The sequence below is a fragment of the Pterocles gutturalis genome, unplaced genomic scaffold (assembly GCF_000699245.1).
Source record: "Pterocles gutturalis isolate BGI_N339 unplaced genomic scaffold, ASM69924v1 scaffold7906, whole genome shotgun sequence".
NCBI classification, from domain to species: domain Eukaryota; kingdom Metazoa; phylum Chordata; class Aves; order Pterocliformes; family Pteroclidae; genus Pterocles; species Pterocles gutturalis.
Window position 1 is genome coordinate 9,265 of NW_010105396.1, and position 25,621 is coordinate 34,885.

Below are 25,621 nucleotides of genomic sequence, written 5' to 3' on the forward strand. Positions count from 1 at the left end.
TAAACATCACTTACTTTGCTTAAGTGTACTGAACTTTCAGCATTTCTGCAAAGTAGATAATATATTTTGGGCTATTTGAATTGGCAAACAGAAGCAGCAAGAGCCATTTCAGGCCCTGGAAGAAACAAAATATGCAAAGCCCATATGATGCTGGGAAGGCAGATGCGTGTGGTGAGAGGGAAAAAGAGTGTGATTTCTGGTCCTCTAACCAAAGGCAACTTCTCTGGTCTCCCTTTTCCTCCTCTTCTTCACAGTGACATATCAGAATGAGTTCAGTGTACTTCTCATGACAGTAAACAGCAGGTTTTTGGCTCATTTCAGTGGATAGTTACATCAAATCCTCCTCCTACCCCCATATATTCCTTTGAAGGGTGGTTGCATATGTTGAATTGAAGATGCCGACTGGAGATGACCGTGTACCATGTGAACTGTGTGGGCAATGCTTTTTCTAAATACTTAGTCTATTTTATGTGTCCCCTTGGAAGATAGCGGTGAAAAAAATACTGAAATGGGAGTGCAAGGCTTGTAGGTCTTGTGGATGTTTGTAAAAGATATAGTAGCTCCTTTGCTCCATTACTTAGGATGACTCCTACACAGAGCTTGTTGCTGAAATGACTGTTGAGTAGAACACCTGCTCCCAAATGTTTTTCACACTGTTGCTCTCCTTTGTCCCTTGTAGGTATGGAGAGTGCAATCACACTGTGGCAGTTCCTTTTGCAGTTGCTGCTAGACCAGAAACATGAGCACCTGATTTGCTGGACGTCTAATGATGGCGAATTCAAGCTACTCAAGGCAGAAGAAGTGGCTAAGCTGTGGGGACTCAGAAAAAACAAAACTAACATGAATTATGACAAGCTGAGCCGAGCGCTCAGATACTATTATGACAAGGTAAATTTTGTTATTCTCATGCAGACTAAGAAAATAGAAACACTACCATTTAATATTTTACCTCTATGTGGAAGCTATTCAAAAGTTCCTCTAACTAGTTTTTACAACAGACAACAGTATTGAAGGCAATCACGGTGGAGGTAAGAGGGCAGCTAAAAGGTGCACAGGAAAACACTGCACATCCCATTTCCTGAGGAGGGGAGGTTTTGACCTAGGTTTACACTTACTGATACTTTCCTGTGTTTATGCATTTGGCTACCCAATATTTTCTGTAGCTTTTCACAACAATAAAATAACTGTTGATAACGAAGAACTGTTTGATTATTACAGCCTGCATTAGGATGTCCTGGAATGCAGGGAGGTGGTAGAAAGCAGTGATACCACGATGCAGCAGGCAGAATGGCAGCTTTACTGGCAGGTGTCACCTATGCCAGAACAAGGAAAAGACACAAACATACAGCATGGAGGGTGGGGTTGAGTTTTCACAGTTTTCATGGGACACATCTTTTGGGGCATAGATCCTGTTGGCTGGTGTTTTAGCTAGTCTTGCCTGAGCTTTCTGGTAATTTTTTTCTACGATTTTATTGGGTCCTAATTTATTACCTGGAAATGCAACCCTGAAACACTTCAACAGTTAGGACAGTGCAGTATTACTTACTCACTGTAACTATTCCTTTGTTAATGCTTTAAGAGTTTGGATATTTTCCACTGTCATTTTAGGCCAAAGTCTGTGTTAGCTTGAACTGTAGTCTAGATTATATGTTGCTATCATTTAATTAACAGCAATATATATCAGAGACCACTGAAGTGATGTCTTACTGGATGAAAGTGCAGAATAAGAGCAGCAAACAGAGGGAAAAGTGCTGCTCAGATGGTGGGTGTCAGAGCAGGGATATGTTTGGGTCTGTTTGTCGAGTTAGTAGTCTCATGCTGAGCTCATCTCAGGTGAAAACTGTATTTAGAGTGTTAAATTGACTCCTACTTGGGAACTTCTGGGTATCTCAAGTCAAAATAGTAGAACACGTGCTTTGGTAGGGGTTTCTTCATCAAATTTTTCTGCCCTTGCAAGACCTACTGAATTTTGCCCCTCTTTCATGGATACATCTGTTGTGGTTTGATAGAACTAATAAGACCCAAGGATTCAGCACAGTGTCGGTAGCAACATTATAACTGGCAAGCTGTGGTTATTTGAACACTCTAAGAAGCTGGTTACAGGCAGGTAGCATAGGCAAACACTCAGTGCAGAGCTATTGGCTGTTGAGAGCTCCATTTTCAACCTCTTTATTTAAAACTGAAATCTGAAATAATAACAGATGAACATAGTAATCTAGAATTATTTGCATCACTCAATTTGTTTCTGATTTTCAGAGATCATGAGCATGCCCACAATCTAGAAGAGGTCAACAGAGGTTACTGGTGGCTAGTGCCTCTGAAAATAAAATTGCTGTCGTATAGTGGGAGTTCATAAGATCACTGGCACTCTCATGAAACCGTCCTTCATCTTGACATTTAGTCCTTGGTCGTCTTCTTCAGCATGAAGCAAGGTGGCAACAGTACAACAGAGAATACAAAATTAAGAGCAGGGAGTAACCAGGATATGTATTAGATTGCTATAACAGAAAGATATTTGAAGGAAATCTCTCAGATGTGTCAAGATACTAGAAGGAAAAAATTGGGGAACACAAATAGGAAGGTGCTAAAATGTCTTGCATATTCACCTTTCTCAATTTTAGGCTCCAGCAAATTCAAGGAGTTTCCAAATTGTTCCTCCAGCCTTTTTTTTAATTGACATTATGTTGTTTTTACTAATTAATATTAATTATTTTCAGAATTAGTTCCACTTAAGTGGGTGTTGTTTATAGTATGTCTGAATGAATAGGTTTTACTATTTCCTATGTTCTTGAAGATTAACATTAAAAAAAGGACCATTACAGATTTTGTATATTAAAAAGGAAAACCTCATAGCCATGCTGAGTGGTTTGTTCTCATCTTGATTTTCAGAAAAGGCAGTGAGATGAGATTATACAATGAGTAATGGCAGTGTTCGGCACAGTTACGGCATGCTTGCTGCCTGCACATGGCAGAGTAAACTACATATTGTCCCGGAACTGAGCTCAGGGTCCTGTTGTCATGTATTATTTGTAGTGCACTATTTCCTGAAGGGCACAGTGGGGCTGGGTGTTATGCAGCCAGTCTAACACAGCAACCAAAACCCATGGTGACTGCAAATTAAATTTGCACAATTTGATGATCAGACTTCTATTGCTCACATTGGAATTTGGAAGGATTTCTTCTTCTCCTGTAAGAATTTTTTAGTTTCAAATTTAGAGCTGTGAGTTCTTCAATGAAATGTTTTTAGTATTTTGTCCACTAGAAGTCAGATTTTTCCACTTAATATCTTCCTTTTGTGCCTGACTGAGAAGGCACAAAAGGATTCAGAGAGGATAGTGCAGTGACTGTTGCAGGCAGTTGGTGTGATGCATTCCCCTTCACTAAGTGCTAAAAAGGCTTTTGCTCAGCATGGGGAAGCTCGCTCCATTATACGACTCCAGCCCCTCTGATTATAAACTTGACTGGGATCAATGGAGACAGAGTTCCTGCTGGTGAACGAACAGCATATGCAGGCAGAGGCAGAGCCCAAATACACAGTTAGTGACTGAACAGACATTGCTTAAAAGCAAGGGGTGAGATATTTGTAGCACTTGTCCTTTGAGATCTCTCTGATCTCTTCAAATCAATGGAATATAATGGTTCCTTATTTGAGGCTCCCTTTCTTCTTTTATCCCTTAACCTCTTTTTTTTTTGTTGTTGTTGTTTTTTTTTTTGTTACCCTTGTACTGTTTTCAGTTGTTCCCCTACAGCACACACACACACCTTTGTCTTCTATTTAGTCTCTGCTTACACAGCATCTGACAGAGGAGTGGCTGGACAGTTTCTTCACAAGAGCTCTGGCTGAGGCGATTGCTTGCTGTCCTTACAGCTGCTTTCTTGGACTGTTTGTTCTCTTCTGTCTGCAAATTTTATCTAGGTGTGGCACAAGGATTTTGGCCATTTTTCCAGGAGTGCTGCAGCCCAATGGAGCTTGTAGCTCCTAGATGGAAAGAAGGATAAGCTCTTTCTTCCCCACATAACATTGTGGTCAGGGTTTGAACCCCAAACCCATGGCTATTACTATTGAAATTGAAGGAGTAACTGCTTTAGCAGAAAACAGCGGGAGCTTCTCACTCTGTGTGGGTATGGTGTGTTGTGTCCTCTTGGTTCCTAGGCAGTGGAGAATGGCAGATGATTAGGAGAGTGCAGAGGGACAGGGGAACTTGATGAAGGTTTTGGAGTGTGAGAGATACTGGCATAAGATAGCAGGTAATGAATCCTAGTAGCCTGGCAGGGAGTGCTTAGCAGTGGGCTCAGTCCTAAACGTTTCCTCTACCTTCAGTTCAGTTGATGCTGCATAGCATAGAAAGGAAAGAAGTTGAGGAGGGAAGGAAAGGCTCCTTGGCATTCTTCTTTCCCTTCTGCAAAACAAAAGGGGAAGGGCTGGTGGGGAGAAAGAGCCTCTCTTGTACTTTCACACTGTTCTCCCTTGAACCATTTACCAATTTGTGGGATAAGCCAAAAGCAGTCTAGACCCTGAGGTAGACTTAAGGAGACTTCTGAGATCCTTGTCCCCTCCCTTGCTGCTGGCAGTGATGGATGTGTTGGCAACTGGATATGCTGGGGCAAATGGGATATACATTGTGCTGCCAGCTGGCGAGTGGTGGCAGGAAAGGCCAAGAGGCAGAACTCTGGACAAGACTTCATTTGGGTTGTGAAATTGTCAACAGGGACCTCTCTACCTATAACCCAAATGATCTGTCAGCATGTGAGTTTGAGCCAGAGGGCAGTGATTTTTTAGAAATGATGGTGGCACATGGGATGGGCCTTCCTTTCTTGGGCTGCCCTCTGCTGCTACTGCATACAGCTGACACTAACTGAGCTACTGCTTCATGGTTTGTCTTTGAAATTATTCACCGTGGAGAAATAAAAACTGATCACTGGATAAATGGAGGTTTATGAGCTCTGCCATTTTGCTTGGGGGGAACACTGCCTTGTTAAAATTCATAATCTGATTCATCTGAACTTAAAAGTAAATTAATTCCAGTACTGGAGAAAAATAACACAATTAGGACAAGTTCCTTAGCCTGGCTTTGAAAGCAAGCATGATGTGCTGGTGAGGCTGATGGCTAGATTTATATTAAATTCACATATAAAGCACCCCAGGAAATGTAGAGTGTGTCATGTCTTGATTGTGATTTGCTACCATGATTCTGGTTGCTAAAAGTTTGTAGATAATCTGAAGACTTTCCATTTCCCATTTTGTTTGTTACCTGAATTCCCCTCCCCGCTTTCTATTTAATGCATTTCCCCTGTTGTCTCGACAGAGCAGCCGAACAGATGATAGATAGCACTGAGGAAAGGCATCCCATGCTCTTTCTACCTACAGCTTGAGCAGCATGTCCATCATGTCACACACTTCTGCTGGTCGAAAACTCTTGTAATCCTTTTAGGCATGGAAACCCTTCACATCTGTTCCCATGCAAAGCACTTTAGCTTGGTGTGTAGAACTAAGATACGTTTGTAAGTAGGATTGGTAGGTTTCTTTTTGTTGAAGCTGCACAGTTACTTTGTTTTTCTGATAGCTGTAATGACAGATACCTTTTGGAAGTCTCTGGAGGTTTCAGGACTACTAAAGGTCCATATGAATATTTCCAGATGGCACCACAAGAGGGAAGCTAGGGAGTTTTCCTCATGAGGTTTTTTTTCTTGAGGGAAGGAGAGTGAATCCAGGAAATTCCATGCAGATACCGACATTAATAGGATGTAACAGTTGTGGATGCCAAGCCCTCAGAAGTTAGGAAATGCATGAATCACAGTTCCCTGGGTAATCTTAACGTTAGCATGAGTTATGGTGCATCTTTAATTACACAGTCACATACTGTTGCAATGAGCAGCTATTCAATATTTTTACATCCACTCTGAACGGTATGTGGCCCCAGGCTTTACTCAATGAGTGCTATTCAGTCTGTCTTCTAAAGACAGAATAAATCATTTTAGTTTAAGTTAATGGCTGCCTGCTTGTTTAGATGGTTTGGCAGTATGATGTATAGTATCTAAATAATACAGGATTCATTGTGCTTGGTGCAGTGCAGGGGACAGAGCTTCCCAGGTGCCCTCAGGATTCGGAGGTGCCCATGGCATTCCCTCTTCTCCCATAACAGGTCAGACCCAGTCGCCTGGTTACTAGTTCCTGTTTTTAAGGCTCAAGTGTGGGTGGCAGTGTGGAAAAATTGTATTGGGAAGAGGGTCCCTTGCTTGGTCTGCTTACAGAACTTCAGGATATTAAGTGATAATGGAAACTATTATTTTAGTTTTGGGAAGGTCTTCTCTTGAGTTACCTCAGGGGAAAGAGAATATTACAACGAAACAATAGCAGTGTGATGGTGCTAGAGTACCAGCTATACATTTTGTAGTGGTACAGGTAAGAAGTGTTACAAAGAAATACTTGAAGGAGCATTAGAAAACAGTTTTGTAGAGAACGGGAAGGAGCTTCTTTCAAGAGCGATGTGTGGAAGTCAAGAAAGTGCTTGTCTGAAATGGCATAAAAGTGGTTACTGAGTGTTCTCCTTATGGAAAGACAGCAGTAAAGAATTTGATACTCAACAGGAGGTGGTGGGTAGAGGAGAAAACCCAACAACTCCCCTGAAAGGAGTGACAAATAGTTCATGTTTGATGTGAGAGGGAAGGGACACCCAGTGAACTGCAGCAGAGTAGTGAACCTGGCCAAAGGTGCCAGCCAGAGGAATGGGCTTTGCCTTCCAGATGGAGCTGGGTGAGGAAAGACTGAAATCCAGCTAAATGAGAGCCTTGCACTTCCAAAGGTCAGTACAGTTGCACGATCCAGTAGCACTTGTGCCTCCATCAAAAATTTCACAAAATCTAGCTTCCACATACACAGTATAATAAGCATAAGTGCATAAAGTATGGTGTTAACAGAATCTGCCTGCCTGCACATGCTGATGTGGAGACACACACCATTTTTTGGAGCAAACCATGTAGCCACAGGTACCTCCTGCCAGCTTACGTACTTCAGACATTGGAGTGTGAGCAGCCCCCTTTCTGGGTAGGGTTCCCAGTAGCTGGAGGCAGCTCTTTGTCCTCTTCATAGAGTCCCGTGAGGAATTCGTAGCTTAAGTGTCCCCACATGTGTTGCTCCGTACTCTTGGAGCCAGCGAACTTGCAACACATCCAAATGGTAGTTCAGTGCAGCAGCTACAGATCTGTTCCTTCTCCTTCTTTGCCAAGCAGGGACGTTTAATACCTGTGAACAAGTTCATCCTTTTCTGCCATAAACTTTGAGATCTTGGGCACCCTGATTATAGGTCACTTCCTGGGAGATGGAAAACGGTCCCAATCTGGTCTTCCTGCCCCTGAGGCCCCTCTTTAGTCTGAAGTTCAACTAGGAACTGGGTCCCATTTCCCACCTCAGTCTCCGAGTGGCTCCTGCAGCCAGCAAACTTGCTAGCTAACAGGTTTGAGGCAAGCCACTAAGATCCTTGTGTCACACTGGTGTATACTCACACTTAGCTCTAAGTGGCTCAAACAGGGAGTCAGAGCTGATGAAAATAAAACACAAACCCATGGTAGAAGAAGCAAAGTCTGAGTTGCACCAATGCATAGGAAAACTTCTGGGGGGAAAGAAAAAAATGGAAAGAAACCCAGAGGTCATGTGCTGTTGAGACGGGCAGACAACTCCTGTGTATTTTGGGAGGGCTTCCAAAAATAGTAGTGCATATGCATAATTGACACAAAAAAAACCAAAAACAAACCCAAACACATTATAGCCTCGTTTAAGCTACACAGGGAACCAGGCCACTGAGTCTTTGTCATCTAGCTCAGCCAGCTGGTCTGTGGAGAAGGACAGGCAGGGGGAGAGACCCATCCCACCAGCTGGTGATTCAGAGCACTGGCCTAAGGCTGGTTTTGGAGACCTCATAAAGTGAGTGCCTGAACTGATGTGGTGTGAATAAGCCTGAGCTCCTTCACACAGCTGATGCGCTAGAGCAGACATCAGGCAGTGCTGTACCTAGTTCGCATCAGCAGCTTTCAAAGCACTTTGCAATGGGAGGTGGTCATGTTTGCTGTAATGGCTGTTTTATAGACCGGGGACAGAGGAGCGGAAATGTAAAGTGTTTAGGTGATGAAACCAGTCAAGAAGCCAACAGAACAGGGGCATTGCTAGCTAGACATTGACAAATGTCTTTCTAAATGTCTCTTGATAAGATTTTTTTTTTTTAAGCTTTTGGACTGGAGCCCCTGCTCCTGGCCGGGTTGCCCAGTTCTCCCCAGCAGCTGCACTGACTGGCCCAGCAGTCACCGTCCCTGGCAGTGCAGTCCCGGAGCTCCCTGCAGCCCTCACCAGAGGCTGCTAGCACTTGTTGCAAGCCTCCTAATGAGGGAATTTACCTAGAAAATTAAAACAATTAAAAAAAAAAAGAGGGCTAAATGTGCACATATACTTACTGTTCTGCCAGCAAGCAAGCGGTGTAGCCTCCCTACAAATGCAGCCGTTAATATAGAGAAGCCTTCTTTGCCCTTTCGAACTGAGGGTGGAAAACCTCTGCTTGTCATGATCCCTGTGTCACTGTCTTCTGCGGTTTGAACCACTGTCCACAGCTCAGAATGATTCTGACAGATCACTGAGGTGATGGCAAAAATAAGCTGCTTTTTACCTTCACTTCAATTATTTGTCAAATAAATTTAGAAAAGTCAGTGGCATTTCGGAAGCACTTTATTAATTTGCATCCTTATTTTCTCTTACACGCTGGTAGAGATTTCCTCAGGCTCCACATTTAGGAGAAGCCTGTGAAGTGCTTGAGGGATCTGCTCTTGAATTCTTTTCATCTCCAGCCATTGTTAAGCAGGCCTTTGCTGCAGGCCTACGGAGTCAGAAGAGCCTCACTTGAGAGACCTTCTTAAAATATATTTAATAATAACAGAGGAAGTGTAAAATCACCAGTCCATTTGTTTGCTTTTTATAGCAATGTTCCTCTGTTGTAAGCCTGCACCAGTGTAAAAATGCCACCCTTAAATACGTGTAATCTTTTTCTGCCGGGAGTCACATTTTCCAAGTAGGGTTCTCAGTTGCCAGTGCTTGCTGTAACAGTAACTCAAAGCTGCCAGGAGCAGAGGGGAGGTATTATTTTAAATTAAAAAATATGTATTAAAAAAAACCAAAATCCAGTTGGGGTGTTACTTTTCCTATGTGAGTAGTTTGGAGGTTTTGCCTTTTTCAAGAAAAATGTAATATTGAGAGTGCAGAAAAAGTGCATCCATCCAACATTTCACCTAAATTGCACCAAAAAAAAATCTGAGCCAAGCCCAAAGCCATGGTAATTAAAGCCCATGCAGACTGAGCTCCTGTGGGCTAACTATATGTCCTGGACTTATGAGGGCAAAAATAGGCATTGCGGGATCTGCCAGGTGGGTAGACATGTGCACAGTTCAGCATGGAAGGGGACAGTTTTGTGCCTTTAGTCTGAGCTTGCTGCATTTAATTATTCTCCTTGCTACAGATCCCTGTTATCAATTTGGGAAACAACTTTCTCCATCTGTGCCACAGCTCCTGACCTGTGAAGCAAAGCTACATCCCAGGGCTCTTTGTAGGATTAATGTTGTATTCAAGAAGGTGCCTGAATTAAATGCCAGGGTATTCAGATAGATGTTACAGAGTGGAGTAGCTCAGCTGAAAGACAGAAGAGGTTCCGATGATACCCAAGTGCAGACTCCTCTTTCCCAAAGTCAGCCTTGCTTTTGTGACAAGAAAAGGTGTAGCGCAGGCACTGCGAGCACCCAGCACTAGGAACTGTCCATAAATAGGGATGATGTTTGTATTCCTTTTTCTTCCTTTTTTTTTTTTTTTTTTTTTTCATTGTCAGTCAATTTAACAAATGTTTCCTCTACTGGTCTTAGAATCTGTGGTAGAATGAAAAACAAATTAGATTTTTAGGAATATTGTAAATATTTACATTCCCATATTTACAGTCAAACAAATGTCTGTTTGCAGAGTATCTGCAGACATGTGCTGCACTAAAGGGAAGCTTCTTGGAAAGGGTTTTTTAGAGGTAACTTACAGACAAACTCCACCAGGGGCTTCAAGAAGAGAGAAATCACTATGGAAATCTCAGGAAATATTGCTTGTGTTCCCGAGCACTTGGCTTAGGGTGTTCCTGTCATTTTCCTAGGTCAGGCCAGCACCTGGTGTTGTAAAGTGCCTCTGTGGGGGAGCTCACATTGCATCCTTGGGGATACGGCGCATCGTGTTAGAACAGGCAGCATACCCAGGATTGCAAGAGGAGGGCTAGGACTGCAAACAGGACCCTCGTGAAGAATTTCCATTTAAAAGTGAATCAGTTTTTTCCGTAAAGGGGACACTTCTTTTATTATGGCAAATATGAAGAAAAAAAATAAATGGCTCTATAAACCTTTGAGAGGTCTGGGGTTTTTTTCAAGGATTAATTTCAGTAGCCAACTTAGGCTGATGAAAACCTTCTGCCTACACCAGTGAGCATCCTGAGCCTAATGCAAGCCTAGAGATAGCACAGAAGATACAGCAGGACACAAGTACTTTTCCAACCCTGCAAGCGTTTGCATTTTTCACAGATGTAGCTCAGGACTGTTGAAAGAAGCACAAAAACCATCAGCCCATGTCAATCCTTCTGCACGCAGGCAGGAGGAGAGGGTAAATGACTGGAGCAGGGAGGCTGCAGTGGTTTTGTCCCTTGCAGACATTTCAAGAGTATTTCATACTCGTGGTAGTTGGTGTCACTTTGGGGAGGCATAAATGAAGGAGTTTGCCTTCATTGTGAAATGCAAATGGTGGCATGGCTTGAGTCTGCAAGGTGGCAAAATTGGTTTTAGGGGAAAGAAAATATTTCCAAGCTACATCCGAGGAAGCAGGGGGGAAACCAGCCAGCAAGTAGGTCTTTAGCACCTAGTAATGGTGATTTTGTTAGATATCACAAGGAACAGGGGTTGGCCTCCGTGGCTGAGCAGAGGTATGGGAATGAACCAAGGATGAGCAGCATTAGGAGCCCCACTGAAGTGACCTGCTCAGCTTGAGGAGGGAGCAGTGCCCCCCTATCCTTGTGAATCCCTTTATGTTTGCTCTACTCAGTGCCTCCATAATGCTGATCTTTCTAGCATCTGCTTTTGTATTTGCAGAACATCATCAAGAAAGTGATTGGACAAAAATTTGTGTACAAGTTTGTCTCCTTTCCTGAGATTTTAAAAATGGATCCACATGCTGTGGAAATCAGCAGAGAGAGTCTTTTGCTGCAGGACAGCGACACTAAGGTGCCTTCTGAGAGCAGGGATCAGCACAAGCACAGCTTGTCAGCACTGAAAAGCACAAGCCGTAATGAATATATCCACTCTGGCCTGTACTCCTCTTTCACTATCAACTCTCTGCAGAACCAGCCAGACCCTTACAAGCCAATCAAAACAGAAAAACTGGAGGAGAAGTCAGAAGGAAACACACCAGTCGAAGAAGTTCGGACTGTTATAAGATTTGTGACAAACAAAACAGACAAACAAGTTATGAGGCCCATGGTGTTGTTGCCTTCCACTTCCGAAACAGCAGCTGCCTCTGCTTTTCTCAGCTCGTCAGTATCATCTAAAATATCTTCCTTAATGCTACCCAACAGTGCCAGTGTTTCATCTCCGTCGTTATCTTGCTCTAGGTCACCATCTCTGTCTCCCACCTCACCCCTCCCCGCAGAACACAGGAACCTCTTCCTTGAGTCCAGTTGCCATGACTCAGATTCCCTTCAGCCTCTGAACCTCTCCTCAGGCTCCAAGGCAAAATCTCCATCTCTTCCCCCAAAGGCTAAAAAACCCAAAGGCTTGGAAATCTCTGCCCCACCTATGGTTCTCTCCAGCACCGACATCGGTTCCATTGCCCTCAACAGCCCCGCGCTTCCATCGGGATCCCTGACTCCAGCTTTCTTCACTGCACAGGTAAGAGCTGCCTGTCTCCTGTACCCTTGCTTTAACCAGCTCTCCCTCCGTGTGGCCAAAAGCATTAGCTCTATGGGTCTATCATCATTTGATGGAAAAAAAACCCCAAACGTCAGGAAGAGGGAAACGCAGCAGTGGTCTGAATGAAGTGTGGAAAGTAGGTCCCTCCTAGGGTTCCTGTGTGAATGTGGGAAAAGCCATCACAGTCCACAGACTGCCTGGAAGGGCAATGAGATGGGCAGTCATTAGTTAACAAGAGCGAATCACTTATCAGCTCAAACCAGCCTCCAGGTTTACAAAACAAGCAGGAAAAAGCCATGAAGAAAACCACAGTTTTTTTTGTAGGTCACGACTTGACCATGTGCATTGTGGGATGCTTGGTTAGATTTCTCTGCTAGATGTTGTGTCCATTTAAACAGTGTGACCTTTTCATTAGTTTCTGAATGTGGAGCAGATTAATTGGCTTCTAAGACAACGCTCTTAAAAAAAGAGTTTTGATTTTCAAAGTTTTGCAGATCCACTGAATACTTGCCAGAGCTTCCTTTCAGCACAGACCTACTGAAGAACCCAGTAGGTTATTTTGTTCTTTTTAATCATGTATTTGTGGTAATGTCAATGGCGAGTTCTCATTTTCAAGCAAGTCTATGGAAAAAATCTAGCAGTTCAGAGGAGAAGAGGAAAATCACATAGATAATGACCTGGTGTATTCATCTGTGAGTTTTGTCTTATGCTACCATTGCAAAATTAGACAAAAAAATCCAAGAGTAAAATTATCCCAATTGGAACACCCCCTAACATTCTTCGCCTCACCTGCCCTAAAATCAAAGTTGATGCAAATACCAGCATTGAATGAAACAAACTGAACAGTAAATAAATAAATACAAAGGCATGTGTTACAAACTCATTTACCTCGGGCTGTCTAGGGGTCACATTGTATCCAGAATCCCCTTACCTCTTCCCTGTTCGAAGAGGTTTTGCGCAGTGATGCCTGCAGTGCTGCCACATGTTAGAGGTCTGTGAGCTGGTGGCGGGCAGTGTCATGTGCCTGCACGGCACAAAGGGCTGGCGGAGGTGAGGGTGCTGGCAAGTGCCCTCAGCCAGCACAGCACTTGTTCTCATTGAGCTTTTCAGTTGGCTGCAGAGCAAGTTTATGCAAAGCCACTGCAATTCAGACGGACCTGTAGGCCACCGAGATAGGAGGTTGTGTTGCAAAGAAAGAGGATTTTGTGGGCCGTTATCTGTCATTTTTAACATCATATAAGCTTTAAGTGAAGTTGTGTTTGGCACGAAGAACAGAAGTGTGGCAAACCAAAACTGAGGTGCATTGACAGGCTCTTACAACCTCCAACTGTGGTGTAGCCACAGTATTTTGCTCGCAGGGAGCAAATCTGACAAATTGTATCAGATGCCAACCAGACACAATGACAGAATGAGTTATTATAAGCTTGCTTTAATCTATTGCTGCCCCCAAACTCAGTAGGAACAGAGATTCCTTTCTTAATTTTGTAATTATTTCTTTGAAAAATTTATTTTCTCATTCATCTCTAAAGTGGTGTACTTACTGCCCCTGAAAGACAAAGAGGAGGTAGATGAGAGTGGCCGTCCTTTAGAAGGATGGCTAGCTAAGGCCGTGATGATTGATAGCCAACTTAATGCCATTACAAATCTTTTTTTACAGGTTGTCCTATCACAGAAGAGGCAGGTGGCACCCGTTTAGGGTAGTTCCTGAGTCCATTTATTTAAAATTTTGGCTAGACGGCAACATAGTTTTTTTTCCCTCTTTTAACCTTCTGTTTTTAGGGTGGATAAGAAGCACCCTGCATCCTAAATACTTGACCTAGTGAATATAAAATGAAAACTATATAACAGCTGTATTCAGATAACTGTAATAGTACAATGCAAAATAACTAAAGCCATAATTTAGGCTGGAAATCTGCAGTTCATCCCATTATCCTAGGAAGAGCATGCATCATATCTCAAACAATCTCTGATTTATCAGATCCCAGTGGTAGACATGTACTCCTACGGGACAGGTGCAGAACAGGATGTCAGAAACTGGTTCCTGCTCCAGGAGTGATGCAGGTTTGGAGAAGGTCCGGCTGCCTGAGAGGGTATTTCGGATGACTTTCCATTGTACCTGCTGGTCATGAGGAATACCCTCGGGTGGAACCCTATTAAAGGGCACATGATATGCACAACTGATTTCAGAACAGAAAAATGGGTTTGAAGACGTCAGTGTATGCAGAGCCATACTTTGGTAGAGAAATGTAAGCTTTCCGTTTGGTTAGCTTCAAAGAGAGATATTTAGATTTTGTTCAGTACTTGCTTCTTTTACATGTTACTTATGCTTGTTATTTTTGTTGGCTCTCCCTTGACCAGTGTGGATATATAATTTTGAATCACTCTTTTTCTTCAGGCCTCTACTTTAGCATTTGTAACATTTACAACATGCTGTTTCCTTACGAACAAAGTAGAGTGCCTGCTGCCAGCATGTTCGTGGTCTGTATTATATCCACATGCACCATCCAGGCTCCAGCACATGTCTAATGACCTGGGAAGTAATGTACGTGTGACAGCACTTGTCCGTTATCTGACAGCTGGAAGTGACAAGAAAGATTGTACTTACACGCTTTCTTTGTCAGAGAAGTCAGGAGCCATGAGCATCATTGTTCAACATAATTGTCTCTGTGCAATATTTAAACTGTTCCTATGCTTAGGTTATAATGACCTTTTCTAAGTAGGAACTTCCCACTGGGTTCCACATCTAATACCAGATGTACAGCTGCATGAGGGCAGAAAATGAAGTGACACATCAATTTCTGTGTGTAATTTCAGGGTAGCCTGTGCTGTGGTGTTGTTTACACGTACATTTCCTCCAGTGGTTTTGATGCTTGGCTGATGGCGATACTGAGAGCAAGCCTGGGAGGCCCTGTGCTCTTTTTGTATTAAATATTAACAGATTTGGAGGCTTGCTTTGGCTGGCTCTTGGCTCTGTCAGAACTTGCAGACATTAGAGCTCTGATCATCAGAGCTTTTGCTTTGCACTGTTGTTAGGCATGTTAACATGCTTCCAGAGATGAATGGAGGACAGCTCAGTTTCCAGTCTCCTCTCTGAAGACTTGCTCTGGCTGTATCTAGGTAGGAATAAGTACCTCCAAGTTTTCTTCATTATTTTCAAAAGACACTGTCAGGAACTGCATTTTCAGTTCTGGATATCTGCACCTTCTTAGAGCAAAAATAAAGAACCAAGGCATAGCTCATTGGAGTTCTTTCTACAGTTAGCACAGTATGGGGTCCTTAGTCGAATGTTGTTGGGTCTTGCTGCTTACATCTTTGGTTTTAAGGTTATTAGGCTGTTCTGTAAGTGGATCTCTGATTATTTATCCTGACCTAATTCGGTGTGCTCTTTGTCAGTCTTGTAAATCCCCATCATTAGCCGCCTGCCTGTGGAGCACCAGTTTGTAGTGCAGCGCGGGAAAGGTGCTCTCACCGGTACTGCTGTTTTCCTGCCCCGTGGAAGCACCGTGGTCCTGGGAAGAGGGTATTTGTGAAGAAGCCATTCACAAGTGCCTACTTGTCAAGTATTTTTTTCTCGGATATCTTGACAAGAGCTGTCACTTGAGGAGATCAAGACAGAAGTTTTCTCCTTGCCACTCTGGGCCCCTTTTGTTGTCATCCAAATATATCCAAACCCTGACCTCACTGGTTCTCCTGTGACCACCGTGCCTGCTGATCTGCTGGGTGAACACCTTTTGCTTTCCCAGCAATACCACATTTATTACTCCTTGGGACACATTAATTGTGGTTTCTTCACAGGGTTTGGTGTTTCTGGTCCGCTTTCTTTGGCACAAGTGGGATGGCAGTGTCCTTTCCCTTCACATTTCTCCATGAACCCCACTTCTTTTGAGATTCCTTGGAGAAATAATCCCCTTCAAGAGCAGCCAAGCTCTTTGTATTAAACAGGCTTTCAGACATCTTGGGACAGAATCACTCGGCGGACTTTAATGTTTGCTGTTCCTTCTCTCTCTCCCATCTCCTCTGCTGGTGTTAAACTAATGGTTTGACCCTGTTGTGAACTCCAGTGCAAGCACGTCAGAGCAGGTCTGTACTCCTGTGCGTTTGCACAGAGCCTCAAACACCACAGCTGATCCCTCTGGCTCTGCTTTACAAATAATACGTCCGTCATATTCAAAAATCCAGATGACCTGTGGTACCTGCCTTTCTGAGCCTGCTCACTGCAGTGTCTTGGCAATGGGATGTGACAGTCCGTGGTGTAAGCAGTTGTTAAGTGAGACCCCTTGTTGCAATTGCCATATGTGAGAATTTATATTTCTGACCTGGTGGGAAGGTAGCAGGTACCAGAATGCGTGACGTGCTGCTTACTAGGGGGAGATACTCCTTATCTTCTGTCTTCTCTTTACATATGTTAAACTCTGGACAAACTGATGCCCCAGTTCAGCAGAGCACTGAGGCACTGGTCTCTGTACACATACCTGCTTGCTAGGTGTGTACTCAAATTCCATTAAGTACTTTGCTAAATGGGACTTATTTTGATAATTGGCATCAAGATTACTGGTGAGATTAACTCATTATGCCAAATACTTTGTTCAAAATTGTCACGTCACTTTCATGTTATTTTTTTTGAAAGATAAAAGTTACTCTGGATACAGAATAATTCATGTGCTTCTTCCTTTGAATGGAGATTTGCATGTGGTTTAACTCTGCCTCCCCTCTAATTGTGCTTTAGAAGTGCTGAGAGCATTCCCAGCAATCCTTGTGCATCATGGCACTGGAAGGAGCCACCTCCGAGTTGGGAAAAGCCTTGGATTCTTAGTTCTTGCCCAAGTTCTGTTGGTCCTTTTCAAATAATTACCTGTGCTCTCCACCGTACCTCTGGGCACCCAACCCGTACACCTGCCTTCTCTGTGTCAGCCTGTGCACTGCCAGTGTCTTGAAACTTCTTCCGTTTTGAACAGGCACCATCAGAGGAGTAAACTTCAAAGGCCGGCAGTGGCTCTTTTGGCTCCCCACGCAATTGCATTCATGCTTCAAAAGCTGCAGTCAGTTCAAGGAATTGCTGCCCTTCAGAAGGTAAAAAATTATTCTGAAGGAGACTAGGCTGTGTTTACAGACACTGGATTTCATACAGTCACATGAGCGTGGTTCAAATGAACAGTAACTCCTTAAGCAAATCACAATAGACATTAAATCAGTCTGCATATGAAGGAATATTACATGTGCAGGTATCCAGGACTGACCACTGCAGAGACAGGATGCAGGGATGTATGAGCAGTTGCTGCTGGCCAGTATACTCGGCATGCTGTATGTCTGTATTCAGTGGGAAAAAGAGACAGTAGGTGAGAAGTGTAAGACTTCAGGGGCTGTGAGTACTGTATGGAGCTGTAACTCTGGAGGCATGCATCATGGTGTGGCTTGTGGTTTTTTTTTTTTTTGTCTTTGCAGACCCCAAATGGATTATTGCTGACCCCAAGCCCGCTGCTGTCTAGCATTCATTTCTGGAGCAGCCTCAGTCCTGTTGCTCCTCTGAGTCCTGCCAGGCTGCAGGGACCAAACAGTCTGTTCCAGGTAGGTCTTTCCAATGCACAGGTTTCATTTCTGAAAGCACACATGTGGAAGAGACACCAGGAGATCTCCTATCAGTCTGGAGCTTTTTGAATAATTAAGAAAATATAGAAGTTAACAGGCACTTTTAAAGAGAGGCCTGCTTACTTGTACCCTCTTTAAACCCTTGGCAGCACAGTCAGAACCTACAGGGCAGCATCTACTGCAGGAAGCACACACATATTGTATGAAGGAAGCAGAAGTAAATGCTGGACCACAGTAAGCGTAGGTAACTGGGCTCTCAGAGCTTCAGGAGGGGAGTGCAGACCAGTCAGAGACCAGTCAGGGACCAGCCAGGAGAGTGGTGGAACATGGATTCTGGGAAAAACAAGACCAGTTTGGGTCTCACACAATAAAGTGGGTTTAGGTTTATCCTTCTGTCTTAATGAGCTACTTGTCACTCAGACAGGCCGGGCATAGTTGTATTTACAATAAGGGCACTCTGAACCTGGAGGCTCCATTTCCAGTTCTCCTGCAAATTGCTGATGTGTTCTCAACCAAGTTACTTCATACCTCTGAGCATGACCTCTGTGTATGTAAAAGGAGGAAGGCAGCATTGTCCCCTCTCTCATGGGTACTGAGAGTAAAAATCTCAAATTTTATAGAGATGTGGTAAATATAAAAGTTATTAAGTAAACTGTGATGGCCACAGCACTCAGCTGCAGTATTTGCTTGAGGCTTAGGAAGAGGATGGTGGGGATGGTATTAGCAGCTCCAGCTGTAGCTGATGCAGAACAGCTGATTCAGTAAGTCACAGAAGAAATTCTGCTTATCAGCTGATTGGCAAGAAGCACAAGAAGCTGATTGCCATCTGAGCAGCTGAAGAACACAGGGACACCCCTGCAATCAACTCACTGACTGCTGTGGAGGGCCAGCACTACCAGAGGAGGGGGCTGCTGCTAAGACAGGGACCCTGTGTTAGTCTCTGAGCCTTCTGGGAGACTAACTGCCCAACTCCAGGGCTGGGCTTTAGCTCAGATGCTCAGTTCAGGTACGGTCCTCATTAGGGTAGTAAGCCCTTCTACCTCCAGTGGGACAGCTGAGCATGGAGCCCCAGGGCTCCTTATTTGTGTTTCAGATAAACTCATTTACCCCTGCTGGACATCAGTTTTGCATGTGGTTAAACACAGCCAGACATTTAATCTGAGAGGGAAGTGTCTGCACCTGGAATGAACTTGTACAGACAGATGCTGACCACCCCCTGCGGAAACTGAGTGAAGAGTGGCCTTGGCTCTCCCCCTTCTGACCCAAAGGGCCTTATAAACGATGTTTGATTCAGGCAAAGGCCACAATGATGAGTCTGTAGAGCACGAAGCTTTAACAGCAAATGGGAAACAACGACCATGGCTGGAGCGCAGCCAACCCCACCAAGAACTGCTGGGTCGGCCTCTGTAGGTGTTGGGGCAGAGCTCTCCCGGGCTGCCTGCACAAGCCGGGCCACACTCCACCAGCCAGTCAGGGAATGGAGGAAAGAGCTGGACCTGCGTCATGAGTTGCTGTTGCTTTCACCTGGTCATTCACACTGGGAGTTGAAAGAACATCTGGTCATTGTTGAAGGAGTCGAACTCCTGCCAGCAGCTGGAGGCCAAGGCAGCTCTGCAGCAGCCTGCCTGCTTCTGTACCCTTGCCTGCCGGCGTGCATGGAGGAGAAGTCAGGTTCCCCTGTTTCTTTTTCTTTCAGGTGTGTGCTGCTTTTGACAACAGCATTATACTTGGCACTGCCTGCAGGGCTTTAGCACTAGGCTGTGTGTGTAGTACAAGGACCAGGATGGGAGCCACCCGCATCCGCAGTCCCACTAGGCCCAGACCAAGCCTATGGAAAAGCAGGGTCCCTCCTTTAACCAACCAGGAGGAGCCTGTGCTGGCACTGTTGGACACAATGGCATGCATACTCCCTCACAGAGCACGTAGATGCTTACTAACTCATAAAAACTCTCCTTCCATGTTTATAAGGTGTAAGCAACTCCCATACACCTACGTCTGTATACCCTGTGTAGAGCACCCTGAACTCTGCAGCGTCCTTTCACACGATTTACCTTGATATATTGACCTACCTGGAAAGTCTTCCCTTTGAAGCCATGATCCTGTGTAATTAAACTTATTTTGATGTTTCGTCTTTAGTTTGAAATGACCACATAACTGGAACAGCAAGAAACTTACACAGAATTGGTTAATCCAAGAAAATGCAGCCAAACTTAAGGACTAGAAGTTGGCTTGAATTGTGCTACCTAAATAAAGCATATTTTCTTTGTTACTACTGTACAGCTGGTGTAGCACTGAGAGGGTGTAGCCAAGCGCCAGATCCCCACTGCATGGAGGTGTATGAACAAAAAGCATCATCCTGGCCCTAGGGGCTACAGACAACGGGAAGAAGAACAAGAGAACTGGGTTGGGGTGGAGACAAGGGGAAGGATGAAATCGTGACATTAGCATGTCTGAGGCATCTGAAGCCATAGTGCCAGCATGCCACCCTCCTCGACAGACACCAACGATCACACAACCCTCTTTTTGTTAGCTTTAGAAATCACATGAAACACTTTGTAATTTACATGTCTCACTTTAGAAACCTAGACTAGAAAAGCAAGAGCTTGTAATCAAGTTCTGTGTTTTAATGAATCTTGGCAGAAGCGATGGAAACATTTCCTGAGGTTTAGTTTGGTTAAAACAGAGCTATCAGCCAGTCCTGGCCCTGGCAGCAGTGTGGTGTCAGACACCCCCTCCCGCCCCCCCCTCCAGTATGCTGCTGAGCCTGTGCTGCTCAGTGTAATTTTGGGCTGAACACTGGAGGATAGATATAATTTAACTAACATCTTAGTGGAAGAGTAATCCTGTTAGAAGCAGATTATATGCGTGTGTAGAGGCTGATTACACCACAGTTGGCTGTTGAAGGACTCATCTGATAAGGGGTAAAATTACACCATACACTTGAAGTTTGGGGCTCTGTTATTCAGTGCTCTCTCAAGCCAACAGAAACCCAGTGCAGCAGCTCATGGAACTGGGCCTGGACGCCAGATTGGTATCTACCACTGCGATAATTCCTGCCTCATGCTGTAGCAAGTTTATTCCACCTACTTGTTTTGCTTTTTCTCAGGTCAGATGTTAAGAGCTAGTCAATACACATCACTGCAGGCAAGTTACAGTCAGGATGCTGCCGTGAACTAGGAACATAGGGCTGATGTATTGAATTAGTATTTTTTGCACAGTATTTCAGAAGTAGACGATGAATATTAAATTACAATGTATTCTTCACATACCAAATAATCCGGCATACCTAGTTTATGGTGTCATAGTGAATACACGGAGAAACTGTAATTACTTGAGTAATTTTCCCCAGTTTTGTATTCACAACTGTACTTACTTTTTCTGCCCTAAAACTACATCTCAACCTTCACTTCTGCAAAACTCTTTCCTGCTTAGCTTTTATGAAGGTCAGATGAAAAGCATGGATTTTAGTTAATATTGTGTAGATTGAGAAACATTTTTGGAAGCAGAATGGATGGCAAACATTGCTCTATAGTATTCACTTTCCCAGGGTGATGATAGCTGCATTGTTATGTGAACTATACATAATGTGATATAGCCAATAATAAGTTTACGCATCCCCAAACATTTATAAATTATTCAGGTTTCATCCTCTATTTGCATTCGTAATGGCTGAGGCAGGCATTTGGTATATATCTTGCTGTATAGAAATGTAAGTTTTGAAAACATCTGGAGTCAGTTGCTAATGCTAAATGCACATGCTTCTGGGCTGTATGCTTTAAGATAAAGAGTAATTTTTTACCTTTTGGCCTCTTACAGTTTCCAACTCTGATAAATGGTCACATACCAGTGCCACTCCCCAGTCTGGACGGAGCCTCTTCTCCAGTACTGCTTTCTCCAAACGCTCAGAAATCCTGATGACGCCTAATCACACCAAAGACTTACTGGTGGATTTAACACTTCATTCCTATGGGCTAGTTTTTCCTGTGTCATGAGAAGGACATTGTGAAACCCTCTATTACTTTGGTTTGCACTTTTCATTACATGGATTATCTACTTTTATTATGTTAGCATTTTTAAACAGTGTTTATATATGAAAGTATATATAAATCTGTTTTGCATTAAATGAATTATAATTTTTTTATATCATAGCTCTCAAGTGTTGAACACTTCTGTTGTTGGTGAAATGAAGTACTTAATGTATTGCAACAATGTATCTAATAAGGATGTGAAGCTTCTTTTTAATCCCTTTTTCTGAATATTATGCATTGTGCTTGTGCAAACTATAACCGCCTGTGCCTTCTTTTGCATAATGTCATGTAAATGATTTATGTATTTTCTAGTATTAAGATGCAAAGTTGAAAGAGAAAACTAGTATTGAACAGCCCTATGGTAGTATTTCAGTATTTTCTCCACTGTCCATACGATGCAGTGTATTCATGTAACTTTGTATTAAGTGCTTTCAAATTGTATAAAAATAGCCTTATATTTTTTCTTTGCTGAAGTGAAAAACGTAATCAACATTAGTCAGGAGATGCATTTAGGAGTAAACAAGCCACATTTACACCTTTATGTCCAAGTTCTTCTGTGGAGTTGCAACAGGGAGGAACGGGGCTGTGTATATTCAGGAGACATTTCCAGCATTTAAGAATACTTCTGCAGAAAATGAGGCATTGCTCAGAATTTGTTTGGCCTATAATTCTTACGAACTGTCAACATTACAGCTGGAAAGACTGCAGGTAATCTCTGTCCTCCCAGGGAATGAGAATCATTCCCGATAGAGAATTTCCAGGTGCTTTGTTCAGTTGTGCCAAGTGCCTTCTACTAAAGCTCAGGAGGTCGCATTTCCCCTTCCCTCAAAGCTGGCAAAGTTACAGGGCTGTAAATGAATGCCTGCTGCTTGTAAAGAGGGATACTGTACATATGGGATGTTTATGTATAAACATCTGAATTCTGGATTAAAAACCAGCACTGTGTTTCTGTATACTTGCAACTTGAATTTACTGGGTATGTCCTCTACCTTGAGGTGATGGTTTAGTCATCTAAGTGTCAGGTTAGGATTAGGCTAGACTCCCTGGCACCATAGATACTAATCTTGGCAGGGCTGATGCAAATCTTGTTTCTTGAGGTGGCTAAATTGGGTTGAATGCAGCTTTACCATGTAGGTTTTCCAGATGAGACCTTCAAAAACCAAACCAAAATCACAATCCTGTTTGCTAGAGGTCATTAGAACTTCTACTTCGCTTTCTGGCCAGGCGGCTGGTCAAAAGTTCGTTCTTTTTGAAATTTATGCAGTGAGTTGTCTGCTGATTTTCCGTTTGTATGCATTTCAGTGATGATGTGTGTAGTTAATTGTAAAGTGCTTTTGGATCCTTCAACCTGAAAGGTGCTAAATAAACATTTTATTAATGCAGTTCTGATGTTGGAAAGCCATTTTTGGGGCAGAGGTAGTCTGACAAAAGACAGCAAAAAACTCCTGGGTTGCACAACCAAAAATGACTCCTCAGTTTCACTTGCAGTAATTAATGGGATAAAACCCTGCCTTATCGGTACGAACTGCCAGTGCTGATAAACAGAGCAACGAGGTGCAAGACATAAGGAAAAAGAATGAAACACATGGGAAGTCATTCGCTTGATTCAGCGTTTTAAGAACTCCAAGAGGTACCACCCCACGGAGTCAAAGCCAGAAGATGAACCTATGCAAAATTTCAAAGTGAAGGGAAATTTTATGCAAGTGAAAATCCGAATAGGTTGGAAGGCAGCACATAACTGATGGGACGGACTAGTCTAGCGGAGATAAACCACAAGGGCTCACGGATCAAACATTTTTCTTTCAGTGGATTCCTCCCAGGTACACGGAATATTTTTCAGTAACTTAAGTCACAGAGAGGCAATTATTCACACTCTAGAGCCAACTCTCATCTCATTTCAAGCTAAGTATGAATGCCTGCTTCTGTAAAGTCTCACCCTGTATAAAGCAGTGTAGCTAATGGGAGAACAAGACATACCAATGAAGTCTTTCTCACTAGTTTTCACTAAACTCACTAAATTTAAAAAGTAAAGATACATAATCATCAAAATTTGGTTGTTGATTTGATGAGAAGTATTGAATACCACTTTGCAAAAAACCCCAGATAAACATGAGAGGGGAGAGCATGTGACAGAGAAGAGATTCTTAGAAGAAAAAGCATCCAGATTCCCATGACTTTGTTTCTCCCCTCCCACACCCTCCCCCTTGACTGACTTTGTTTTGTTTTTTTTTTTTTAAGACAGTAGAAAATAGCGATTCTGGGACAAAATCTACTTTAACAAAATACTGTGAAGGATCTGAGAGAATCCAATGAAACTGAAGGGAAGACACCTAGAAACAGGAAAGTTGTGCTGTCTCCTCTCCAAGACAATAAAAAATAGCAATAGAGCACATCTTCTGCTAGTTGACTTTTCAATTAACAAAACAATACGTTGACCAGATGAAAACTGCCTTCCAAATTGGTCAATTATGTGGAAAAAAAATTCTTCCTACTGGGGACAAAATGAAATATTTATAAAATCCAGCCTTTCAAGTCTTAACACTTACCTAAAACACTAGATTGTTATGCCTTATGCTTCAAATAAAATATTCTCTTCGTAATTTTCTACTGAATTTTATTAACAGATATCTTTTAAACTGTAGAGAAAAATAAAATAAATGTTTGTAAAATAAATACTCTGAAAGCATCAATATTTCTGTGGCATGGAGAGCTCCAAGACAACAATCCAGGGGAACAAAACTGGAGTAATTTTGAGTATTCTTGTAGTGATTGCAGTTCAATCATACCTGAGGGATTTTTTTTAATAGATCTACACTTTGTTCATACTTCAGCAACACACACATTTAAGTTTTCAATATTACATAGTCTGGGTGCACGATTAGGCTATTTTTGCCTTACCTTTACATTGTTTGGTTTTTTGTTTTGTTTTGTTTTCCAGAAAAGCAAGTATCCACCAGCAGGGCCACAGCTACTGGGTAGCTTTGCCAAGAGATTGCTCACATCATCCACCCTGGCACAGGTAAGTGACTTCAGTTCTAAAGGAAACTTTAAAGGTGGGGAAAACAGTGATGGGTGATAACAAACTACAGAAAAGCAAAGATTGGACACGTGTCCATTACGTCAACAAAGAGCAATGTGTTTTGTCTGAATAAAACTAGTCTCATCAGACAGGCACTTGCCAATCTGGAAATGTGTACCAAAGAAGTGATGAACTGTCAACAAGATGACTCTTTAAAGGGGAAATGGTCCTTTGAAACAGACTGTAGCTGAACAGAACAAGTCTCTACATTAAGAGGCCGTGTGATCTTGTGCCTACAGGAAGCATCTTTAGAAGCCATCATGACCAGGAAATGAATTGAGAACAGGCACAGTAACTGCAGGTAGTCTTTTACATAAGGGCATCGCTGCTCACTTCTGATCTTGAGACTGTCTCTATATCCTGTAGGATAAACAAACGCGGGTCACTCGGATTTAAGCATACCTCTACGAAGTCATTGGAAGGCTCCTACTTTTGAAATCCCTTTTAGCCCCAAACTGTAACTGCCCTTACCAATTAATATGCGAGTGCTCTGCCTGCACAGATGGAGTACGAACCTATTTCTTGAGGGCAAAGAGATTGACAGCATTAAGTGAGGAGTATAAATTAATTTAAACAAAAAAGGAGAACAAACTTCAGGCAAGGACTCTGGAGCAATCAGCATCATGGCCTGCCTTCGGTGTGTGTATGTGGGTGTTTGCAGAAAAGCATCCTAGAGGATAGACTCTAGGATATGATTTTTTTTCTTTCTTGAAAGATTCCCATCAGTTCGTGTTCACTCTGCAAGACTTGTGAATGGATAAACATAACTCTAACTATTCCTCACATGGCTCCAGGCCAGCTGCCTGGTCGTGCAAATTAAGGAAAAGGACATGGAAGAGGGGAAAAAAAGTCTTTGAAAAAACAAGCTCAGGGTGTGAAAGAGGAGGAGCAGGCAGCACTGATACTGCCATGCAGGGCCTGGAGGAAGGTGCTCTACAAGAGCATGCTGGAGAGGGGATGGGGAAGA

General features: G+C 43.1%; 1 protein-coding gene across 1 annotated transcript; it reads left to right on the top strand.

The window, feature by feature from the left end:
* Positions 1-679: 679 nt before the first annotated feature.
* Positions 680-22,957, top strand: ELK3 (ELK3, ETS-domain protein (SRF accessory protein 2)). The gene is made up of 4 exons (XM_010087372.1): positions 680-888; positions 11,146-11,940; positions 17,404-17,526; positions 21,364-22,957. The coding sequence occupies exons 1-4, from the start codon at positions 682-684 to the stop codon at positions 21,460-21,462; spliced, it is 1,224 nt and encodes a 407-aa protein (XP_010085674.1). The 5' UTR covers positions 680-681; the 3' UTR covers positions 21,463-22,957.
* Positions 22,958-25,621: the final 2,664 nt, after the last annotated feature.